Below are 22,627 nucleotides of genomic sequence, written 5' to 3' on the forward strand. Positions count from 1 at the left end.
ATCAATCAATCATTACCAATACAATTAACAGAGTATCAGGCAAATTGATTCCTGATTAAACTAATCACACTTCATATCAGCCAGCGAAAGGCATGCTCTATCCTACTAATCTCTTCGTCGTTATGTAAATTAGAAAATATTAATCAACACGCCGGTCCAAAGAACCTCCCATCTCCTAAAATACTCGTCATACTCACACTATATCAACAAGGGGTACATCGCGTTGGGGGAGATTGGAAGAATTAGCGAGTACCCTAAAGAATCAGCTAATCTTCACAATGATATAAGATTTCACCCAAACCAAACTCGATTCAAACAACTTGTTAAAACAGGTATAGTAAACTTGTCGTGTAGGCAAGAATATGACCTGAACCATCTAAAAACCGCCTCATATAAGATTTCACCCAAACCAAACTCGAGTCAAACAACTCGTTAAAACATGTATAGTAAACTTGTCGTGTAGGCAAGAACATGACCCAAACCAAACTAAAAACCGCCTTATATAAGATTTCACCCAAACCAAACTCGATTCAAACGACTCATTTAGACATGGCCAAAAGAAATGGAGTGGTGTAGATACTCTAAAATGCTCAACAGTTGGCTTAATACAAGTTGGCAGCCGTCAATGCCGGCCGTAAATAATGAAGCTTATTGTCTTTGACTTGTTATATTATAAAATATAGATATAAATCAAACATACTAATATACGTGCTTCCGCGTTATGCTCAAAAACATGTACTAGTACTAGTATATTATCCCACAATTATATCATCATCAACTTCATCATCATCATTTAATTAATTATATATTCCTTTTGTTTTCCACTTATATACACGTAATTTATACTTTTTATACGTTGTTTTTTTTGTTGTAATAGTATTTTATTAAAAATTCATTAACATATATAAAGTCTTCTAACACCATTATTCTCTCTCTTAAAATCTTTGTTCTCTCTTCTAAGCTCTGAAAAAAATTCATCAAAAAAAAAAAAAAAAAAAAAGAATAAAGAGATGTTTTGTAGGAACAATTTTCGGGTTTTAGGAGGTTTAATTTTGTTAATTCAGTTATTTACATTTGCTTCTGCCCAAGGAACTACCTCCAAATGGTTGACACTTGATGGTATGTACTCTTTCTTTGGTTTTTCTTACATTTTATCTATCTTGATTTTATATGTTATAGTTTGGAGGTCGATATATAGTTGGAGGTCGATCAAGTTCCACCAAAGTTAAAATGCTCGTGTACATAAACTTATTCCACAAAGGTTAAAATGTTCGTGTACAAAAACTTGTTCCACCACGGATAGTGTTGTTGTCACTAAGTGAGTTATGGCATTGCCACCCTTAAACATTAAACCCGGCGAATTATAATTAAGGAAAAATAAATTATGTAAATATTTTGGTTAAATTAAAAAAAAAAAAGAGTTAGTTTGGTCAAGGTGTAGGAGCTTCTGGAAGCCACCAAATAAAGGAATGGAGCTACATTATTTTGATCACCCAAAAAAAATGTGTGCTTTTCATGTAAAAAGTTGGGAAGAATGGTTAAAGTTGACCTTTTTTTAAAATTAAAAAGAGTTGTGAATGTATGAAAAAAGAAACTTTAATGGTGGAATTCTTTCACTTTAAATGTTTGATCATGTTCATTCATGGAGTTTCGTTGTCAATGTTAAAAAAGATAGGAGCTTTTCTTTGATATACTTTATGAGGTGTTTTTTGGTTAATTGAGAGATAGAAATTTGGGTTTAAAGTACGTTAGATTCTTTGGTAGTTGAATTATGAATAATTATTACCTAATTTTTCATTAACATCATGATTTCCCAATGAGGAATGAGGATGAGATGGAGGGATGGTTTCTCCAACTGATGGGGGTTCGTGATAGGGTGGCGGGGGCCCATCCTGTATCTTACCGTGTAAAAAAAATCCTCAATTTCTTATATTTCGTAGTTTGTATGACCTCTCCTTACTTTTGTATCGTCGTATCAATTTTGTTGTTTAGATACGGTAGAAAGAACTTGATCAAATGGTGGGTGACACTCTTTAAAGGATGGAGGGATTAAATGTAACTATCATAAATTTTCTAGCTGATTTTATAATCATTTTTTTTGTCCTATTAATCATGTCATTAGTAGCTGTTAGCTGGATCAATTCCAAGCTGTATTTGCAGATTTCAAATGTGTCAATTTCAACATTAAGGTAGATTTACCAAGTCAATAATTTCATTTTATACGAGCCTTAATTAAATTAATAGGCAAAGTGTCCAAGAAAATTAAGATTAACTTCCAAATAAGACCAAAAGTCAAACCCCCAACCACTCTCAATCTCTAATACGGACTACAATTTTACAATCATACACGATACATACCATGTGCACCTAACATGTCATACTATATGATCATGTATTCATGCCACACAACAATACAATACCTATGTTTTATAATACGTGACTATGTTAGTCGGACTCTTTATCTTTACTATTTATCGTACATGTGTTAGATTCATGATATTCTCGTATGAATAGAGATACTATAACATTTTAGTTCAACCCAAAGTCGTTATTTTTTCTACTAATTTACCTAGGACACTTGGGTATGATACAAGTACTCGAGTCTAAGTAACATTATACACTTAACCAAAGAAAGAAGAAGATTAATCACTAATACATACATAACTTTTCAAATGCTACCAAGTCATTGAGTTTATTTGCTAACTTGTTCTTCTTAAACTCGGATTGATTTTCTTATACTACATGTCTTAGATTAGATTCATTAGAATACATAATTAAACATTAAGATTACGACTAATTATACCGTAGTTGGTAAATCCCGTGTTTCTTGTAGTATAATTTTGTAGTATTATCTAACACCCATAATTTTAATTATTTGAACTAAACAAATTAAAACATATAAATGAAAAACAAAATTTATATATATATATTTTTTTTTTGTTGCAGGATTTTCTCCTTTAGTAGTTGCAAGAGGTGGATTTTCTGGGTTGTTTCCAGATTCTAGTGCAATGGCCTACCAAATTGCAATTGGTACTAGTGTGCCAGATTTGGTGTTATGGTGTGATGTTCAATTATCAAAAGATGGAGTTGGAATTTGTTTCCCTGATATCAAACTCGATAATTCCTCTGCCATTCCAGACATTTTTCCAAATAATGGGAGCAATACTTATGATGTTAATGGTGTTAAAACTGATGGGTATTTTGCACTCGACTTTACTTTTGAGACCCTCTCAACAATCCCATGTAAGTTTGGATTGAACTATATATATATATATATATATATATATATATATATATATATATATATATATATATATATATATATATATATATATGGACATTCTTGATTTTACATGAAAGTACTTGTGTTGGATACTCGACACTTTCATTTTGACACAAGGATGGACTATTGAGACTCGACACTTTACTTTGAGTTAATAATATTTGAATGACTTTCATTAGGTATGTAGATCATTATAGTTGTATGTGACATTAGTAGCCGAGTCTGAGTAACATAGCTTATGAACATGTATGAAAAACTGTGTGAATATAAGATATTTTTCCTAGAGGTTTTTCTTAGAGAATTAAGTTAACATGTGTTGTAAACTGAGCAACTTGATCATGAATCTTAGTAGCAATACTTTTCCTCTTTGTCTTATTTTTGTCAATCTTGATGATTTATATTATGCCTTCATTGTTGTGTGAGACTGAGACATGATACTGATTATATATGTACGCGAAGCATTTCATGAAGTCGTTTATGTGTTTGTATTCCTTTATCTTGATGTTTGGTACTGAATTCTATTCTGTTGTCTTGCAGTGGTTCAAGGGATTTATAGTCGAAGTCCTGCTTTTAATGGCATGTCCACAATTCAAAGTGTTGAGGACGTGTTTATGCAGAATGAACCTGCAGGTTTCTGGTTAAATGTTCAGGTAGGACTTGTTTATTGTAATGTAAATTTAGTATCGAAATCTTTAAATGGTGATTAATTATTGTAAATTTGATTGTATGCAGAACAATGAATTCTATAGCCAGCACAACTTGAGCATGAGGACCTTTATTATCAATGCTTCACAGAACATAACCATCACCCACGTCTCATCACCTGATGCCGGTTTTTTGCAAGGACTTGTAAGGCCATTAGCAGGAAATAGACAGACCAGAACAAAACTGATATTTCGTTTTCTTGAAAAGGATGAAACAGAACCTTCAACCAACCAGACTTATGATTCTCTCTTGAAAAATCTTACTATGATTAAGTCGTTTGCTGCTGGAATCCTTGTCCCGAAGAGTTATATATGGCCTCTTGATGCATCCTCGTATCTGCTGCCTCATACTTCTCTGGTGGATGATGCTCATAAAATTGGACTTGAAGTTTTTGCAGCGGATTTTGCAAATGATGTACCTATTGCCTACAACTACAGCTACAATCCAGTAAATGAGTATCTTAACTTCATTGACAACGGGGACTTCTCTGTGGATGGTGTTCTGTCTGACTTCCCGATAACCCCGTCAGAAGCGATAGGTGAGAGATATACTCTTTGTTTCTTTCCTGATATAAATAGCAATGTTATAATCCTGCTACTTTTTCTGTAATTTTATCTGTATGCTAATTTTGCATCAAAATTTGCAGATTGCTTTGCACACCTTGGCAAGAATGCATCAGCACAAGGTTTGTTGCTTTTCTTTTATTGGATTTCAGTTCTTATTTCCGTGTCTTAAGTCATCAAGTATTGCATAAACATCTCTAACATATTGTTCCTGTGATCCTGTCTGTACCTGTTGGATTTCAGCTGCGCCCTTGGTTATATCTCACAATGGAGCAAGTGGAGACTTCCCTGGCTGTACTGACTTAGCATATAAACAGGCTATTACTGATGGCGCTGAAGTGATTGATTGCCAAGTTCAAATGTCAAAGGATGGTGTACCTTTCTGTTTGAGCTCTGCCAATCTCATGAATAACACAGACGCGACACAATTCAGGAACCTTATGTCAACTGTTAAGGAAATTCAGCCTGCTGCTGGACTATTTACATTCAGTCTGGATTGGGCTGATATTCAAGGCTTAACTCGTAAGTGAAATTGTCTAACATTTGTTTCATTTAAGTCAACTGCTTAATGCATGCTTTCTAGAATTATGTAATAATAGTATTCATTGACATCATATACGTTTACTTATCCTTGCTTGCAGCGGCAATTACAAGCCCATACTCAGGCTCGCTTCTGCTCAGAAACCCAAAAAACAGGAATGCAGGAAAAATCATGTCCTTGGCTGACTTCTTGGACCTAGCAAGAAATTCTTCATCACTTTCTCGCGTGTTGATCAAGATAGAGGTAAGTAAAGGCCGATAGCTGTTGTTACTTGTTAGTCCAGATGAACCTTTCTTTTCACTTTTTTCTAAAGCCTCAATGGATCCTGATTTTCTGTTTCTCTGATGTAAATGTTCAGAATGCGCAATACTTGGCATTGAAGCAGGGAATGAGTATAATTGATACAGTTTTGGATGCCTTAGACGAAGCTGGTTACAACAGTACAACAGCAAAAAAGGTTATGATTCAGTCCACCAGCAGTTCAGTCCTTAAGGCAATAAAGGGGAGTAATTATGAACTTGTCTATGAAGTCGACGAGATAATTAGTGGGACTGACAACGATACTATTTCAGAGATCAAGACCTTTGCTGATTCTGTGGTTCTTGACAGGAAGTCTATCCTTCCATTCAATGCAGACGGGTTCCTTGAAAATATGACTGATGTTGTGCCACGGTTTCAGGCACTTAAGCTTCCTGTTTATGTTCAGGTTCTCATGAATGAATTTACAAGCATACCTTTCGACGCCTTCTCTGATCCAATAGTCCAGATAAATACATTCGCCGCTGCAGCTAATGTTGATGGTGTCATCACAGACTTCCCGAAAACTGCTGCTTCATACAAGAGTAAGTACTCAATCCTAAACACAAATACATGATTAGCTATAGTAAGTTGTAACAGTGGACTGATGCAGTTTTCTCTGTTTCCTGCAGGAAATCTGTGTCTGAAGATGAAAGAATTACCGACTTACATGACACCAGTTCAGCCTGGTGGTCTGTTGGCAGTAGTTGGCCCGGGTCCTGCAGCACCTCCTACACCCCTCCTCACCGAGGAAGATGTGGAGCAGCCGCCTCTTCCTGCAGTTGTGCCAGTAAGCGACGCATCTGCACCAACAACAGCACCAGGAACAACAAAAAATAGCCAACATAAAGTTGCTGTTTCTGCATTATTATCCCTGCTGTCATTGACCGCGGCAGCTGCTGTTCTGTTCTGATAGATTTTGTTAGAAGGAAGTTCTTCGTACATACTTGATTGTTTTGGAGTCTCCCATACATGTACTTTTTGTGCATTCTACACCATTTGTATTATGATTTTACGAGCCCATTTTTTTATTGAAATTGTGAGTAAATTCCTCAATATACAATTTCTCAGAGTAATCTTTTTGTTTTAGTTTTCAAATATAATCAAGCTAATCTTTTCCCATGTCTCCTTTCAAGTTACATAAGAAAGACTGTTTTAAAATTTTAACAAGCTAAGGTGTTGACTTTAAGAGTTGACATTATTGTAGCTTACAACTTCTTGTATCTCACTATTAGAGACTTGAGTTGCCCTTAGCTACCAAGTTAATTTTGAAAATCGACTGCAAAATACTATTAATAATCCAATTAATAACAATGACGGTTTTTGACCTAATCAAATTCGACTTGTTGGTCCATAAAAAATAGTCCAAGTTTTTGAGAGTTGAGACGATGAATCTATTCATCTTACATTTAAAAAAAATTAAAAATCTTATAATGGACAAAATCATAAATCATAATTGATTTTTATAATAATCCTATTCAATAATATAATTTCAATATTATAAAACTAAACGCATACCAATAATATTCCATACATAGTTGAGAGTGAGGAATACCTTAAGTGGTTAGAGTTTCCTTCTTGATTTCAAAAGATCATGTGATCGATTCTCACCTCCGCCCTAGCGGCTCTCTAAACACCAAAAAAAATATTCCATACATAGCGTAAAATTAATAGTTAGGAAAGGAATTATAAGCTTTAATTTATTACTCCATCAATCATCATTTTTGTTCTCATAGAAAGTGAAGATTTATTTTAAGTATGTTATATTTTATTATATATATCACTATTTTATTATATATATCACACATATATAGCTATATGCCTATATATATACTCCTTATTTGGAAGATTTGATTTTTGAGGTGACATTAAAAATATGATAAGCTATGTTTTTTTAGGGTAAAGTCAAACAATATCGTACGGAGTTGTACTTTAGATCGAGAAAGGAAGTATATGATGCTTGTATTTACTACTCGTACTTTTTCTTCTACTTATTTACTCCGTGGTAAGCTATTTTACTATTAACCCTAAAAAAATCCAATAAAATTAATACTCCTATCCCTTTTTATAGAACAATTTATTTGAAACTTTGACTTTTTTTTACTTATTTAGTCATAAGATGATTGTGTCTTAATTAAATACAAAACAAGAATTATCATGTGATATCTTGTTAGAATCATTTAACTATTTAGTATCTAAATATCGAGTTTTCATATACTTGTATATATTAATTAATCAAAATAATGCATTGACTAATGTGTCAAATTTAGTCATACTAGTTGTTTTTTTGGTGTTTAGAGAGCCACAAGGGCAAATGATGAGATCATGAGAATCGATTTTGGGATAACCTGAAGTCGGAGGGGGAGCTCTAACCACTTGAGATATCCCTCACTCTCAGCCGTAGTAGTTGTTAAGCAATGGAGGAAGTAATTCTTAGCAAATCACAAAGAATATTTGCTAGGATAAATGACAAATAATAAAAAGGGTAAATATTTTAGCAATATCTTCAAACTTTAGTTAGAAACATGGTAATTATACATATATGTGAAGAAATTTCTATAATAAGGGATAAGGCCATTAGGTTATCACTCAATCATTTTTATAAGGTAAAAATATTCTTGGAAAAGAAATTTACTAAGCCAAAAACTCAAAAGATTTTGACCTTAATATAGTAAACCATTTATCTACCTTAATATCGTAAAGATTTCTTGACCTTTTTCGTTTTTGTAATCTCAAGTGACCACCTCTTATATAAATCAATCAGTTATAACATGCGAAGTCCATCTTACAAATTTTTACATACACTCGAGTGAGTTTTACAAATTCTTACATTCTCTCGAGTGAGTTTTACAAATTCTTACATACACTCGGGTTGATAGAGATGCAAATCAAATCGAGAATGTCAAAATGTACTCTATTAGTGTTGTTAATCTTTTGTCTTATTACCAAAGGGCATTGTGAATCAAAGGTCTTCAATTTGGATAATTATGGTGCTGTTAAAGGTGGAGAAGTAGACAACAGGAAGGTAATTCATTTGATGATCTAATTCATAATTTGCCACCACTTACCATTAATTTACTAAATGAGGAAAAAGAAAAATTAAAGCATGTTTTTAGGAGCTTTTTTTTAGTATGTTCTAGGCTTTTGAACGAGTCTTTATAAATTTACGCTCTATCCTATTGAAATTGCTTTAGTTGAGGCCAGACATTTCACTAGAATGTCTCTTTTTTGGATCAAATGAGACGATTCTAGTGGGATGGAGGATGTACATATATAAAGAAAATATAATTGTGAAAATTACAAGATTTCAACTTGTGATTAACAAAGGGTTATGTTTTTGGACATTGTGAAAAATAAATGTAAAATGTAAAATTATGTTATCACTATGTCCAAAAATCATGTTATTTTTCTTTGGGTTGGTAAAATGTTGAATTTTGTAAGGTGCAATTTCATAAACTCTTTTAATAAATTCAAAATTTTGTAGGCACTTTTGAAAGCATGGAAAGATGCATGCAAATGGAAAGATGGATCCAAATTGGTTGTATCTTCGGGTACATACTTAGTGGGTTCAGTATTATTGACTGGCCCATGTAATGGCCCAATAGAATTTCAAAACAAAGGCACTTTAAAGGCTCCATTGGGCCTTAGTGGGGATTATTGGATCGAGTTTCGATATGTTAATGGGCTGGCAGTAAGTGGAGGAGGATCATTTATTGGTGTAGGCCCACCAAAACATGGCTCTCCGTACCTTCCAACTGTAAGTTATAGTACAAACACTTAATCACAACGTTTGAAATTTTATACTCCCCCCGTCCCTAAATTATATTCCTCTTTCAAGCATTTATTCCTCACATAATAGAGAGAAAAAGGAATGTAATTTAGGGACGGAGGGAGTACGTAGTAGTGTAGTACTACCAGTGGCGGAGCTAGGGTGGGTTCAAGTCGGTTCATTGAACCCACTGATTTTTTGAAAAAAATTTAAAACTTTTTTTTTAAAAAAAAAAAAATCAAAATAGGTTTAAATAGAATATTTGTGTATTATATGAGTTTGTGGTTATTTTTACCTCCCATCACACAAGAGTTTGTGGGTTCAAAACCCATAACTCACACTTTTTTTTTTAATTTTGTTTCCTGAGCTTTCCCTGTTTCCAGCTTTCCTCTTCCTCATTCCCCCAAATTGCAAAACCCTAACTTCTTCCTCCTTCTCTTAATCTCTTCCCGTTCTTCCTCCTTCAGTCCTTCTCTTCCCGTTCTTCCTCCTTCTCTTCCCGGCGCAACACGGCAGCAGTCAGCAGAACGCCAGAACACGGTGGCAGCGGCAGCGCACCAGCCACTCACCCAACAGGCCAGCAGACCCACCGTCGTCCGTCACAGCACTGACAGCCTCACAGCCGTGTATCGGTGTATGTAGGTAAGTGAATTTGGGGATTTTTTTTTTGCAAATGTAATTTACTTCTCAATTTGGGGATTTTTTTTTGCTAAATCATTGAATACTTGAAATTCATATGCTAAATTGCTAATATACATTACGAATTGCCAATTTTTTGTAAATTGCTGAAGTTTGGTTATAATTATCTAATTTACTTCTCAAGTTCTCAATTTGGGGATTTTTTTTTGTTACATTGTTGAATTTCATATGCTATTTTCTGTATTTCGTTTTCTGCCTTCTAGTTTTCATAATTTCATATGCTATTTCGTTTTCTGCCGTCTAGATTTCGTTTACTAATTGAGTAATTGATTGTAATCTTTAATTACGATAGTTTTAATTAGCTTTCTAGATTTATCATTCATTCATTGATTTCATTCTGCATTTATCATGTGTGTGTAGCAGACTAGCAGTATATACCTATTATACCATGAGTTTAGAGTCATTTTGGAAACGTGCCGGGAAGTCACAAAAGTCTTCAACTTGTTCTTCACCTAGTTCAAGGGATCCTCCAATAGAAGAACATGTGTCTCCTAATGATGATGAGGTTCCTATTGCTGCAACAATTCCACCACCTGAGAACACAGGTCCAAGTGTTCCAAATACTACTGTTGACTCCGATGATACTCGCATTTATGATGTTGATCTTCTTCCACATGACCCTGGAAAAAGAATTCCAATTATGGAGTATCCTCCTAATGATCGAGATGCCATAAGGAGAGGCTATATTACAAAGAAACATTGTGATCCACGCACACATAATTTTCCTCAAAGAAAAGTTGGAGGTATGCGCCGTTTTAATGTTACTTGGTTTGATAAATATGAGTGGCTTGAATATAGTGTTGAGAAAGATGCGGCTTTTTGTTTTGTGTGCTATTTGTTCACTGATAAAGTTGATTATTCTTTGGCTGTTAATGATTCCTTTATTAAAGGGGGATTTAGAGGATGGAATAAGACTGGTAGATTTGATGTTCATGTGGGTGGTATTGGTAGTTTCCATAATTAGGCTATTGAGAAATATAGTATGTTTATCAACCCAAAGACATCAGTTGCTGAATCTCTTTGCACTTATTCTAAGGAAGCTAAACTACAATACAAATCTCGCTTGACTTATTCATTGAAATGTATTAGATTTCTTTTAAATCAAGGTTTAGCTTGTCGTGGGCATAATGAAAGTGAAGAATCTTGGAATAGGGGTAATTTTCTTGCACTCTTAACATGGTTTTCAGAAAATAATAGTGAGGTAGCAAAGGTTGTTGAAACAAATAAGCATACTACTTACAACTTAGTTTACTTGCTTATAAGACTAGCATTGATCCTTCTGGTTGCAACTGCAAGCGTGGAACGAGTGTTTTCCTCAATGACATACGTAAAAAATAAGTTGCGAAATAGTATGGGTGATCAACTATTGAATGATAATTTAGTCACTTTTCTTGAAAGAGATTTATTTTCAAGAGTTAGTGATGATGATGTATTGGAACGCTTCCAAAGTATGAAGACTCGAAGAATGCTTCTATAGTCTTTTTTTTTTCATTTTTCTATGTGTAATCTATTTGTAATCCATAGTTTGAACTTATTTATGTACTGAATATTTAATTATTGTATTTTTATTCCTTTGTTAATTATGATTTCAAATTTCGGAAGTTTCGAACCCACACTTCGAAAATCCTGGTGACGCCACTGAGTACTACCTCTGATTACTTTTATCTTATTGTTGTTTTCAGCTGCTGAGATTTAGCTTTGTGACAAACTCAAAGGCGCAAAATATAAAGCTAATCAACAGCCAAAGCACCCATTTCAACTTATTTGCATGTAACAACACTAAACTAAACCAAATAACCGTATCATCACCAGAAGATAGCCCTAATACTGATGGCATCAAGATTGGTGAATCAAATGGTATTAAAATTTCCGATTCCACAATTGCTTCTGGAGATGATTGTGTTGCAATCCTTAGGGGTTCGAAAAACATAATTGTTACTGGGGTTAAATGTGGTCCTGGTCATGGAATAAGTATCGGAAGTATGGGAGGGTCGTCTGATGAACGTGTTGAGCGAATATTCGTGAAAAATTGTCATCTTTTGGGTACTACTAATGGTTTAAGAATCAAGACTAAGGCTACTAATAATCCTGGCCTTGTTACGAAAGTTCGATATGAGAATGTTTTTATGACGAATGTTTATAACCCTATCATCTTTGATCAGAATTATTGTCCATAAAAAAACTGTGAAAAGGTATGTATCAAGATTTTTAAGGTAACATTATCATATTTTAAAAATTCAATTCACAACTATAAGGGCTTGTTCTGATTCACTGAGTTAAACTGAAATTAAGTTGAAGAGAACAAGCCTTAAGTGTTACTTGTAAACATGCATGTAACTATTGTAACTCTGGCTAATGCATAAGATACACGCACCAGTAACTTTTTCGATGCATATAAATCTTTTCTTTCCTTTGCTAATGCCCTAACGTTTTCAAGCTTGATTTAAAGGGTGATTCAAGAGTTCAAATAAGAGATGTGAAGTTCAAGAACATCCAAGGAACATCAAGAACAAATGTTGCAGTGAATTTACAATGCAGTGGGAGTAATCCATGCGATAAAATTGAGTTAAGGGACATTAAAATCAAGTTTCAGAGCAATGTAGAGAATACCATTTCTAATTGTTCTAATGTTATTGGGAAGGCTTATGGTGTACAATTTCCTAAATCTTGCTTGTCATCATAGAATGATAATGTAAAATGATAATTAAGTGAGAAGATTTAATTAGAAAGCAAAATAGTATTGGAGGTAGGAGCCCTAGTAATGTACGGATATTCAATTATTTAATTTCCGTAATTGTAGGATGAGGTAGGTTTCTATGAAATGAAGTTTTAATTCATTGAATGAAGGTATATATTTATGGTCCCATAAAGATACAACTGATATTTTACTTCATACTTCTCCGTTTCTGTAAAGTAAAATACTTACCCCAAAAAGAAACGTGTCAATTAAAAAAAAAACTTCATGAAAAGAAATACGTGTCAACTAAAAAAACCGAGGTAAGTATGAAGTATAAGAAAGAAGTTGTATGACCCCACCCTTGCGTTTGAAACTTTGAATGTGTAATCTATTTACTTTTGTTTTGTTTTAGTTGCTACTAAAATATAAAATGAATAAATAAAAGTAATTCGTATTCATCTTCAATAAAAATAAAAAGTAATTATATTAGATTCATTTCTAATTAATTAATGAGATAAACCATACTTTGAACCTATGGGCAATTAATTTGCATGTACCTAGACATGATTTGTAATGTTTTAATGAGACATAATCTTAGGTTTGATATTTATGTTGTACGGAGTACTCGTATGTACGTACATACTTTCTTGCTTAGTTGTATGACATTCAATGTCATGAGAATACTTTTCTATACTATGTGAACTTGTTAGATTCGGTTTTTAATATATTAAGTACAATTTTAAAATATTAATTTTATAGAATTTTGACTGGAGATTTTTTTTTTTTTTTTTAGCTTTGGGAAAATAAGTTTTTATATTTTGTTATTTTGAAAGTGAGCAACCAATTCTTTATGATAGGCTCATTTCCCATTTATTTCAGTTTGTTCTTATGCATGTATGGTTACACGCCCGCATGCAAAAAGGTCAAACGTTAGTTAATAATAAAAGAATAGGTACAAAATACGAGCACATTTTTTTACCCTAATGTTGTGTGTACCACTTGTCACATAAAAATAAAAAATTAAATTAATTAATTAAATAAAAAATAATTATGTATATAATTTGAAGAAGCTATTAATCGTTGATGAAACAGATCAATACATACAAACTTAAGCCCTAGAAAGAAAATATCAGTGTAAGAAAAAAAGACAAAAATGACAATAAGAAAGAGAGATGATTTGAGTTTGCTACTGATTTTGCTAATGCTGAGTTTCTCTCAAGCAATTAAGGGGGTGAAATTCTTCAACGTTAAAGATTATGGTGCTCTTGGTGATGACCATTATGATAATTCACAGGTAATAACGATCACCTTACCGTCCTTATATCAAATTAATCCTCGTTAATTAGTTGTTATGATCATGAGTATACAAGGTGAGGATTGAATTTCATCTACATAATTGGCTTAATTTGTGATTGTTATATCATATTAATCCTCGTTAATTGGTCTCTTGCATGTGCTCGTTTAGTTTAATTTGTTTTTAGTTATTCTCTTAACTCTGAGAAATAAAAAACTGAAATAATTTAAAATAAATATTGTCTTTACTTTAAATTGAGATTTAAAAATAATTTTTCGCAATTTTAAATAGTATGTTTGTACGTAATTCATGTTTTAAGATTTCTTTAACCTCCCCCTTTTGCACGCACATGACTATATATATGCACGTATTTGGTATACAAAAATTATACTCACAGTTGCAAACATACATCTTATTAGGGGTGAACATGGTTTGGTTTGGTGCGGTTTGAGTCCAAACCAAATCAAACCGCAAAATACGGTTTGGTAAATTTTTCAAACCAAACCAAACCATATTAGTATTGAAACCAAACCAAACCAAACCGTAATAATACGGTTTGGTTTGCGGTTTATGATGAGATGATATTTTTTTTTCCAAAAATTGTCAAATAATACTTCACTAATTTATAATAATGTTTAAATAAGTAGCCCAAACGGATTAAATTGTACTACAAAGTTACAATAAAAATATCAAGTGCTAACACATAATAAAAATAATACATAACAATAAAAGATATTCATATGAGTACTACATTATAATCATTAATTATAGAGTATTGACAGTATAGTTTTTATCTATTTTTCATGGTTTTTTATTTATTCTTTAATATTTTTATATAATATAAAAAAAGTTTATTGAAAAATTATATAAATATTAAAATACGGTTTATTGGTTTACGGTTTGGTTTGGTTTATAATTTTTGCAAAACCAAACCAAACCATAAACCATATTTACAAAAAAATCGAGACCAAACCGTAATTTTATAAACCGTAAACCAAACCAAACTGCTAAAATACGGTTTGGTCTGATTTGATTACGGTCCAGACCAAAATGTGTACAGCCCTACATCTTATGAGAAATGGGTTTATAATCGCAAAAATTTACGTAGTATGTATTTTGAATCTATATTTAGTATTTTTGATGCTAAAACAATTTTTTTTTAGTTTTTTTTTTTTTTACACAATAATTTGAGTGATGATGAAAATGTCTTAAAAGTGAAATTGATTTTACCTTGTAGGCCTTTGAGAGATCATGGAATGAAGCATGCAAATGGAAGGGCAAAGCGGTAATTAAAATCCCACGTGGGAAATACTTGTTGAGAAATCTATTGTTTCAAGGCCCATGCATGGGCCCAATAGATTTCCACAATGCAGGCTTTTTGAAGGCCCATAAAGTTAATATTGGGCTGACCTATTGGGTTGAATTTAGATATGTAGATAAATTGGGTATAACTGGTAGTGGGCATTTTGATGGGCAAGGCTCAGATTCATGGTTCAAGATAATGGAAGATAACCCATCGATCAACAACCTTCCAACGGTAAATTACTTAGGAATTCGCGGAAGTTAAACTGTAACACTTATTAAAACAACAGAATTTATATTATACCTAACATATTATCGACTGTCTCATTGTTGTGTTACAGTCATTGATGTTAACTTTCGTCAACAATTCAAGGATCAACAATATGAACTTCGTCGATAGCAAAGGTAGCCACATCAAACTATTCGGGTGCAAAAATGTTACGATAACCCAAATTCATGTCTCAGCCCCACCTAATAGCCCTAACACTGATGGAATCAACATTGCCTTCTCAAGACAAATCCAAGTATCAGATTCAAAGATTTCTACTGGAGATGATTGCATTTCACTCCTTCCTGGAGCTGAAGATGTTAACATCACAGGTACTCGATGCGGGCCGGGCCACGGGATTAGTATCGGGAGCATGGGTTTCGGGCCCAATGAGCTTGCAGTGAAGGGAATAAATGTGAAAAATTGCAACTTCACTGATACCATGAATGGTGTTAGGATTAAGACATGGGCTACTAAGAATGCTGGGAAAGTTGCTCAAGTTTCATTTGAGAGTATTTTTGTTAACAATGCTAGTAATCCCATCATTATTGATCAAAATTATTGTCCATCACATAAGTGTCCTAAGGTAATTCCACATCTCTTTATTTTTAATCGGATTGTTCTGACTCTATTATTTGAGACGGGTTCTTACTTTATTTCTTCAGGCGAAAGAATAGGTAATGTCTAATGAGATTATTATATGTCTACTTTCAAAACTTTAACCAACTAAGCTGATTGACTTCCACATAATATGAATATATAAATCAAACGAATACCTCTAGGACATTTACTTCCCTTCGAACCTTGTTAGACAATGTTATTGCGAAGTATAATTTTAGTTTATCTTTTTAAGTAAATGTACTTTCATATGTTACATGCTTATATAAGAGGCCTATTTCATTTAGATATGGGAATATTTAGTAGAATGTATTCTAATTCCTCAAAAAAAAAAAAAATTAAAAAAAAAAGAAAGAATGTATTCTAATTCACTTGTGTTTTCTTTATTGAAGGGAGATTCTCATGTTCAAATAAGCGATGTGAAGTTTGTGAATATTATGGGAGTTTCACAAACTTATGTTGCAGTAAATTTACAATGCAGTAAATATAGACCATGTGAAGTTGAGATAGAGAATATAAATTTGAGGTATGGAAGTAACAAAGGACCAACTATTTCATCATGTTACAATGTCAAGGGCGTCGCTTCTGGATTCCAAAAGCCACCATCTTGCATTTCTTAGCATCTTTCGTAATCTTATGTACTCCGTAATTTTTTATGTGATGAAACTATACGAACTATATGTATCGATGTGATCTAGGTGCTACATCATAATACAATAAGGTATGATAATTAACTTAGTTTCGGAAGTAACTTTTGAGACTCAAATTGGGCAACAAATTTTTACAGCTTAACAAAAAATGCACTCTTTTCATTAACATGGTGTTTCGGTTGAAAACAATGGGACCTTGCCGAAGGTCCGTTGAAATGGAGAAGACTGGATTCGATCCAAGTTGTGTTGGGCCGAAGGTTTCCTGCACAGTGAACACACGTAAACTAGCCTCGGGGGTGTTTCCGAGGAAGGCCCCTCCGATGCTAAAGTCAGTATAATGTGTAAAAGGAAGACACTATGCAAGAGAGTTTGTAGCTTGAGGCTTTTGTGGAATATTTCTGAATGCAAGAATGAGCATACGAATTGGAATATGACTCTCCCCCTGAATGTGTCAATATGATGGCTTTTATACCTCATCATACATGGAGAGGTTGGGCTTTAGCCCAATTGGCTTACTTTGTGGGCTGACCTTTGACTTTTGAGCAATTGGAGAGTTGAACCTTGACCTTGGGCTTTTAATTGGATCATTTAGTGCTTAGGCCCAATTTTGACTAAATTGGACCCAAACAACTTGCCCCCCAGACCCGATTTGGAAGGATGACGGGTCGGGTTTGATTTAATTCAGAAAAGGAGGGAGGTAAATGATTTAATTGATCCAAAAATTTGAATTTAAACCGTAATTAATGAGATAACAACGGTTAATGATTTGCGGAAGTTGGACGGATAATGGGCAGTTTAATCACAAGACATGTGTTTAATGGCTACTTAGTGGGTATTTAAGAGAAATTAAAGCACAGACTCTTCGTATCCCGTACCTGGAGATGTAAACAGAGGCGCGTCATTCTCCTCACTTATTCACCAACACAAACCCAGAATTCTTCGAGAGAGAAACCAAGAACCCGCATCAAAACTTCGCAAATTCCCCGAGCATTGAGCTTAGAAACTGAGACTTGCCACTACGAACTCGTAAATCGGCAACTTTCGCTTCAGATTAAGGTAAATTCCTTTGATTTCAGTTTATTTTTTCTTCGAATTCGAACTCCTTCCCCTTTTCTTTCGACTTTTCTCTTCGAAATAATCCATGGCAAGAGGAGTTAGAGGTAGAGCCCGTGCTCCAAGAAGAGCAAGGCCGATTCCCGATCCTAGGAACAGGATTGGGACCTGGAATGGTCAAAGGCCGGAGTCTGACCCTGCTGAAGGGATTAGGGCGACTCCCCTTTCCTCGGCTCCTCCTCAAAGAACAGATGAGCCGAGCGCTTCTGGACGGGATGATGAAGTTCCCGCTGTCCTTTGGGATATCCTCCCTGGGTTTTCAGAGTGGGAGAATGCCGAAGTCGTTTCGGCCATGATAAAGAACCGCCCCTACTCATGGTGGGTAGAGAACGCCGATCAATATCGATTTGCCGAGCAAATTGAGTTGCATTACGGCATTTTTGAAGCTGATGGATATTGGTGCCGAATGCCCTCAGCATCCGATAGAATCCATCGTCCACCCCCGGGGTATGTGGGGGTGTACACGAGACAGCTTCAGTATGGGCTGAGGTTCCCTTTGGACGTTTTCGTCCGAGACTTGCTGATCCATTACAACATTTCCCTATGTCAGCTAACCCCCACCAGCATCCGAAGGGTGATGACATACTTATGGGTCTGCAAGTTCTTCAAGTACGTGCCGAACCTGCACTGCTTCAGAAAGCTCCATCGGCTAGTGCCAAATATTCAAAGTGGGCACGGAAGCCATGGTTCTGGGTGGTATCGGATTGAGTCCCGGCCCCAATACTTGACCATGTGGCCAAATGACTCTTCAGACAAGGACTGGAGAGGTCAATGGATTTGGGTTAGGGCACCCACAGATCCGGGCCACCCTTGCGTCTTCAGCGCTCCCCGGTACTTAGCTGAGCCTGATCCCGAAATGGGAAGTCTAGGTCCCCCCGCAGATAACGGGGCGGATCCGAACCTGGATCAGCAACATATCTTCGGCAAGCTGCCGAACCCGGGGGGAAGTGGTCGAATGCAGCATATCCCGGAGACTTGGCTCCCCGATACGCATTACGTTTTCCAAGAGAACATGCTAGCAGCTGTTGGCCTCAGCCGAAAGTTTAAGGATGGTAAGCTTCTTCGGCTGGGGCCGAGGCTTTTTAACTACCTCTTTTTCTTCTCTCGCTTTGCTTTTTTTATGCTGTGCCGACATATCTGAGCTAAACTTTTTCCCTTTCCTTTTTTCAGAGCGGGACGAGACCAACGTTGGTATTAACTACGCTCGTCTTGGTGTTAACCGAGAGCGAGTTGTAACTGAACGGGCCCCGTCTATCACTGAGCCGAGGCATAGGGAAGTTCATCTGGATTCTTCCCACTTCCAGATTGAGGCTGTTGCTCTGTATCAGAGGCAGAAGCCTTGGTGGAAGAAGAGAGACCCTTGGTTTCAGCTGCTGAACGAAGAAGCTGAAGCTGCCCGCACAGCCGAAGAGGTTGCACGGGTACTTGAGGCTTGCGAAGGAGGAGAAGGGTCCTCCAGAGCTGCTGAAGCCGAAGCTGCAGCTAGAGCAGCTGAAGAAGACGAGGCTTTGCTGAAAACCTCGGTGAGCTTTCAGACAACTTTTTTCTTTTCTTCTTTTTTTTTTTTTTTTTTTTTTTTTTTTTTTTTTTTTTTTTTTTTTTTTTTTTTTTTACTCACATTCTTCTTCCCCCCTGTCTGTTACAGTCTGAAGAGAGTAACAGACACAGAGAAGGCAAAGCTCCTGTTCGTCCCGAAGACCAAATACAAGAGTCTTCAGACTCAGATATGGACGAGCAGCCCCTTCTGAAAAGGCGCCGAAGGATGGCCATCATCGGCCCTCATGACTTTCAGCAGAGGCCGATGACCATCGGCGTCGCAATAAGGGAACCTGAGGAAGGCAATGGATCGCCGAGGGTTCCCCAGCCAACACCCCAATCTCCTCAAAAGACCCCTCCGCCACCTCCTGAGATGGAGGTGGATCAGAGAACTCCCGAACCTAAGGGAGGGGTCCAAGAAGAAATGAAGAAGAGTGCTGATGAGCACGAAAATAAGGATGCCGTTATGTCCAGCGCTGAGGGCTTCACGGCAGACATCGCAAGAGAGGTTGAGGCTTTCGTCCTCACCCCTGAAGAAGAGGAGGTCATAGTAATTGACTCCTCTGAGAAGGATGATGCTGAGACAACCAAAGCTAATCAAGCTCCATCGTCATCCTTCCCTTCTTTCCAGACTCTGCATTCTGGAGAAATGGGTTTTTCGGCCCCCCGAATTCCGATCCCAGATCACATCTGGGACCTCATATGGGGTCAAAACCGAGAAGGAGCTGCAGCCTACTTCGGCAATTTTGCTGGCATGTCCGAAGTAGACAGGGCAAGGATCTGGTCGCTGAAGGCCACTGCTGGGATGGGCGAATCCAGCAGATCAGTTCCTGACCCAGCCAGGTCTAACCAACTGCTGATGATGCAGGTAATTTTCCTTCATTTCCTCCGAAATTCAGCTCTTTATATATATATATATATATATATATATATTTTTTTTTTTTATTTATATTTTTTTTGTCTTCCTGTTTTCAGTTCGTGCACAATCAGACTCTCACTGTAGAGCTGATAGATACCCTACAAGATAGGGTAGACGCTGCTGTGCACGAAAGGAAGGTGGCTGAAGAGGAAGTTAAGCTTGCTAAGCTGAAGCAAGCAGCAGCTGAAGAGAAGCAGCAGGAGGTTGAGGAGTACGGTAAAAAAGCTGCCGAAGCTCTGAAAACCTTCTGCGATGCTATGGAGATGGAGGTTTTTCCCCCACTGATGGAAGGGGAAAAATTCCTCCAGGAGCATATGGGAGTGGACGTCTCCAAATTCAAGGCTGCTATTGAGAGCCGAATTCAAGAAGGAACTGCTGCACAAGCTGAAGTGCAGCGGCGTCTAGAGGCTCTTGAAGCCAGCCGAATGGCTGCTGAAGAATTGCTCCTGGCCAAAGACGTCCAACTCTCAGAGGCTGCTGCTGCTGCTGAAGCTCAAAGAGCTAAATTCCAAAAGGCTGAGGATCAATTGCTGATCCAGAAAGTTGAAGTGGCCCAGGCCCAGACAAAGGCTTTCCAAATTCAGCAAGAGCTGAATGAGCTGAGAGGTTCCTCCTCCCAAGTCGCTGATGAGCTGAAGAAATCCAAGGAAGACTTGGAGGAGACCCAGAAGAAGCTGGCTGATGCTGAGGCTTTACTCAATGTCCGTGTATATACCCAAGAGGAATATGAGATGGGTTTCAGAAACGGATTCCGAGTATGCCGAAGAGTCTGCCTTCATGCTGAGCCGAAGCTGGACTGGTCTAAATGTGCTGAGTGGGTCCAGAATCCCGAAGACCCTCACATGAAGTTTGCAACTCCAGCTGAAGCTGAAATTCTTAAGGCTGAGGAAGCCGAAGAGGAAGCTGAAAGACTGGAGTTGGAAGCTGAGCAGAGGGAAAGGGAGGCTCGGCAAAGTGCAAAGCCCGCCTCTTCTGCTGCTGGGGCTGAGGCCACCATGGGACTCAACGCTGATCAGTCTGATCCCCCGGCTGAAGCATAGGAACTCGGGCAGTCGTCTTCAGAATCTTGCGGTTCATCATGTGCTTAACTTTAGACTTGCCGCTTTCTGAGTTTTTTGCCTTGTTTTTTGCTTCAGCTTGCCTTGTCGTACAGCAGTTTTATTTTTTTGCTTATGTACGTATTTCGGCAGCTGTTATTTTCCGCTTGTGGGCGGCTGCCGATACTGAATTATTGAACTTGTAGCTCAATTTTTTTTCTTCAGTTGCTTTATTTTTGAATGCTTTACTGTTTCTTTTCTTCAACTCTGCCGAACATAGCTGCACTGCGTGCTTCTTGCCCCCACAGAAATTGAAGTATGACTTTAGTTGAATAAGCAATTTCTGAACTTCTTCAAAATGGATATCCGAAACACAGGGCCAACTGAAGGCAATGCTTCTGGGATACAAGTCTTACTGAAGATTGACTGTCTGAAAGTTGGATATCCGAAACACAGGGCCAACTGAAGGCAATGCTTGGGATATTAGCTTTCTGGGACTAACCTCTTTAGAACAAGTCTTACTGAAATTTGACTTCAGCTGAAAGACCAGCGTTCTTAAAGAAGACGCATATCCGAAACACAGGGCCAACTTAAGGCAATGTTTCGGATAATGGCTCTCTGGGATACAAGGCTCAGTTAAGGCAATATCCCAGAATTGTCCATGGACTCATGTCTTTGGAGAACAGGTCTTACTGATGTTTGATTTCAGCTGAAAGACCAGTGTTCTTTAAAAAGACTGAGTTTTGTAAGCCATCTGAAACCCAGTTACCCGAAGGCGAAGGTTTCAGACGAGGCTGATTTAAAAAGGCTGTTATCCTTGATTTTCTGTCTATCTTTGAAAAATGGATACCCGAAACACAGGGCCAACTTAAGGCAATGTTTCGGATAATGGCTCTCTGGGATACAAGGCTCAGTTAAGGCAATATCCCAGAATTGTCCATGGACTCATGTCTTTGGAGAACAAGTCTTACTGAAGTTTGACTTCAGCTGAAAGACCAGTGTTCTTTAAAAAGACTGAGTTTTGTAAGCCATCTGAAACCCAGTTACCCGAAGGCGAAGGTTTCAGACGAGGCTGATTTAAAAATTTTCAACTGTTGCTGTTATCCTTGATTTTCTGTCTATCTTTGAAAAATGGATACCCGAAACACAGGGCCAACTTAAGGCAATGTTTCGGATAATGGCTCTCTGGGATACAAGGCTCAGTTAAGGCAATATCCCAGAATTGTCCATGGACTCATGTCTTTGGAGAACAAGTCTTACTGAAGTTTGACTTCAGCTGAAAGACCGGTGTTCTTTAAAAAGACAGGTTTTGTCAGCAATCTGAAACCCAGTTACCCGAAGGCGAAGGCTTCAGAC

The 22,627-nt window shown here is 36.6% G+C and overlaps 4 protein-coding genes across 5 annotated transcripts; all 4 read left to right on the plus strand.

Moving 5' to 3' along the window:
- Positions 1–830: 830 nt before the first annotated feature.
- Positions 831–6,507, plus strand: LOC110723960 (glycerophosphodiester phosphodiesterase GDPDL3-like). The gene is made up of 9 exons (XM_021903376.1): positions 831–1,119; positions 2,947–3,243; positions 3,821–3,933; positions 4,016–4,526; positions 4,635–4,673; positions 4,795–5,073; positions 5,193–5,335; positions 5,451–5,934; positions 6,022–6,507. Exons 1-9 carry the CDS (start codon positions 1,011–1,013, stop codon positions 6,300–6,302), a joined length of 2,256 nt encoding a protein of 751 aa, XP_021759068.1. The 5' UTR covers positions 831–1,010; the 3' UTR covers positions 6,303–6,507.
- A 1,781-nt stretch (positions 6,508–8,288) lies between these two features.
- On the plus strand, positions 8,289–9,170 carry LOC110723671 (exopolygalacturonase-like). The gene is made up of 2 exons (XM_021903013.1): positions 8,289–8,414; positions 8,874–9,170. The coding sequence occupies exons 1-2, from the start codon at positions 8,289–8,291 to the stop codon at positions 9,168–9,170; spliced, it is 423 nt and encodes a 140-aa protein (XP_021758705.1).
- On the plus strand, positions 9,159–11,458 carry LOC110723961. Of its 2 annotated transcripts, none has more exons than XM_021903377.1 (2): positions 9,159–9,800; positions 10,218–11,458. In XM_021903377.1, the coding sequence occupies exon 2, from the start codon at positions 10,246–10,248 to the stop codon at positions 10,819–10,821; it is 576 nt and encodes a 191-aa protein (XP_021759069.1). In that variant the 5' UTR covers positions 9,159–9,800; positions 10,218–10,245; the 3' UTR covers positions 10,822–11,458. The 2 variants fall into 2 exon arrangements, with proteins under 2 accessions (XP_021759069.1, XP_021759070.1); XM_021903378.1 differs by having other exon boundaries at positions 10,221–11,458.
- Positions 11,459–14,872: 3,414 nt separating this feature from the next.
- On the plus strand, positions 14,873–16,885 carry LOC110723672 (polygalacturonase-like). The gene is made up of 3 exons (XM_021903014.1): positions 14,873–15,390; positions 15,440–16,080; positions 16,304–16,885. Exons 1-3 carry the CDS (start codon positions 15,174–15,176, stop codon positions 16,634–16,636), a joined length of 1,191 nt encoding a protein of 396 aa, XP_021758706.1. The 5' UTR covers positions 14,873–15,173; the 3' UTR covers positions 16,637–16,885.
- Positions 16,886–22,627: the final 5,742 nt, after the last annotated feature.

Source organism: Chenopodium quinoa, unplaced genomic scaffold (genome assembly GCF_001683475.1).
Source record: "Chenopodium quinoa cultivar QQ74 unplaced genomic scaffold, ASM168347v1, whole genome shotgun sequence".
Lineage (NCBI taxonomy): Eukaryota > Viridiplantae > Streptophyta > Magnoliopsida > Caryophyllales > Amaranthaceae > Chenopodium > Chenopodium quinoa.

Excerpts from the sequence above, each read along its gene's own strand:
- LOC110723960 (XM_021903376.1), top strand. The coding sequence starts at position 1,011 with ATGTTTTGTAGGAACAATTTTCGGGTTTTAGGAGGTTTAATTTTGTTA. Across the intron at positions 3,244-3,820 it reads GACCCTCTCAACAATCCCAT|TGGTTCAAGGGATTTATAGT; the intron begins GTAAGTTTGGAT and ends GTTGTCTTGCAG. Across the intron at positions 4,527-4,634 it reads AACCCCGTCAGAAGCGATAG|ATTGCTTTGCACACCTTGGC; the intron begins GTGAGAGATATA and ends CAAAATTTGCAG.
- LOC110723671 (XM_021903013.1), top strand. The coding sequence starts at position 8,289 with ATGTCAAAATGTACTCTATTAGTGTTGTTAATCTTTTGTCTTATTACC. Across the intron at positions 8,415-8,873 it reads GAGAAGTAGACAACAGGAAG|GCACTTTTGAAAGCATGGAA; the intron begins GTAATTCATTTG and ends AAAATTTTGTAG.
- LOC110723961 (XM_021903377.1), top strand. The coding sequence starts at position 10,246 with ATGAGTTTAGAGTCATTTTGGAAACGTGCCGGGAAGTCACAAAAGTCT.
- LOC110723672 (XM_021903014.1), top strand. The coding sequence starts at position 15,174 with ATGGGCCCAATAGATTTCCACAATGCAGGCTTTTTGAAGGCCCATAAA. Across the intron at positions 15,391-15,439 it reads TTACTTAGGAATTCGCGGAA|ATATTATCGACTGTCTCATT; the intron begins GTTAAACTGTAA and ends ATTATACCTAAC. Across the intron at positions 16,081-16,303 it reads CAGGCGAAAGAATAGGTAAT|ATATGGGAATATTTAGTAGA; the intron begins GTCTAATGAGAT and ends TATTTCATTTAG.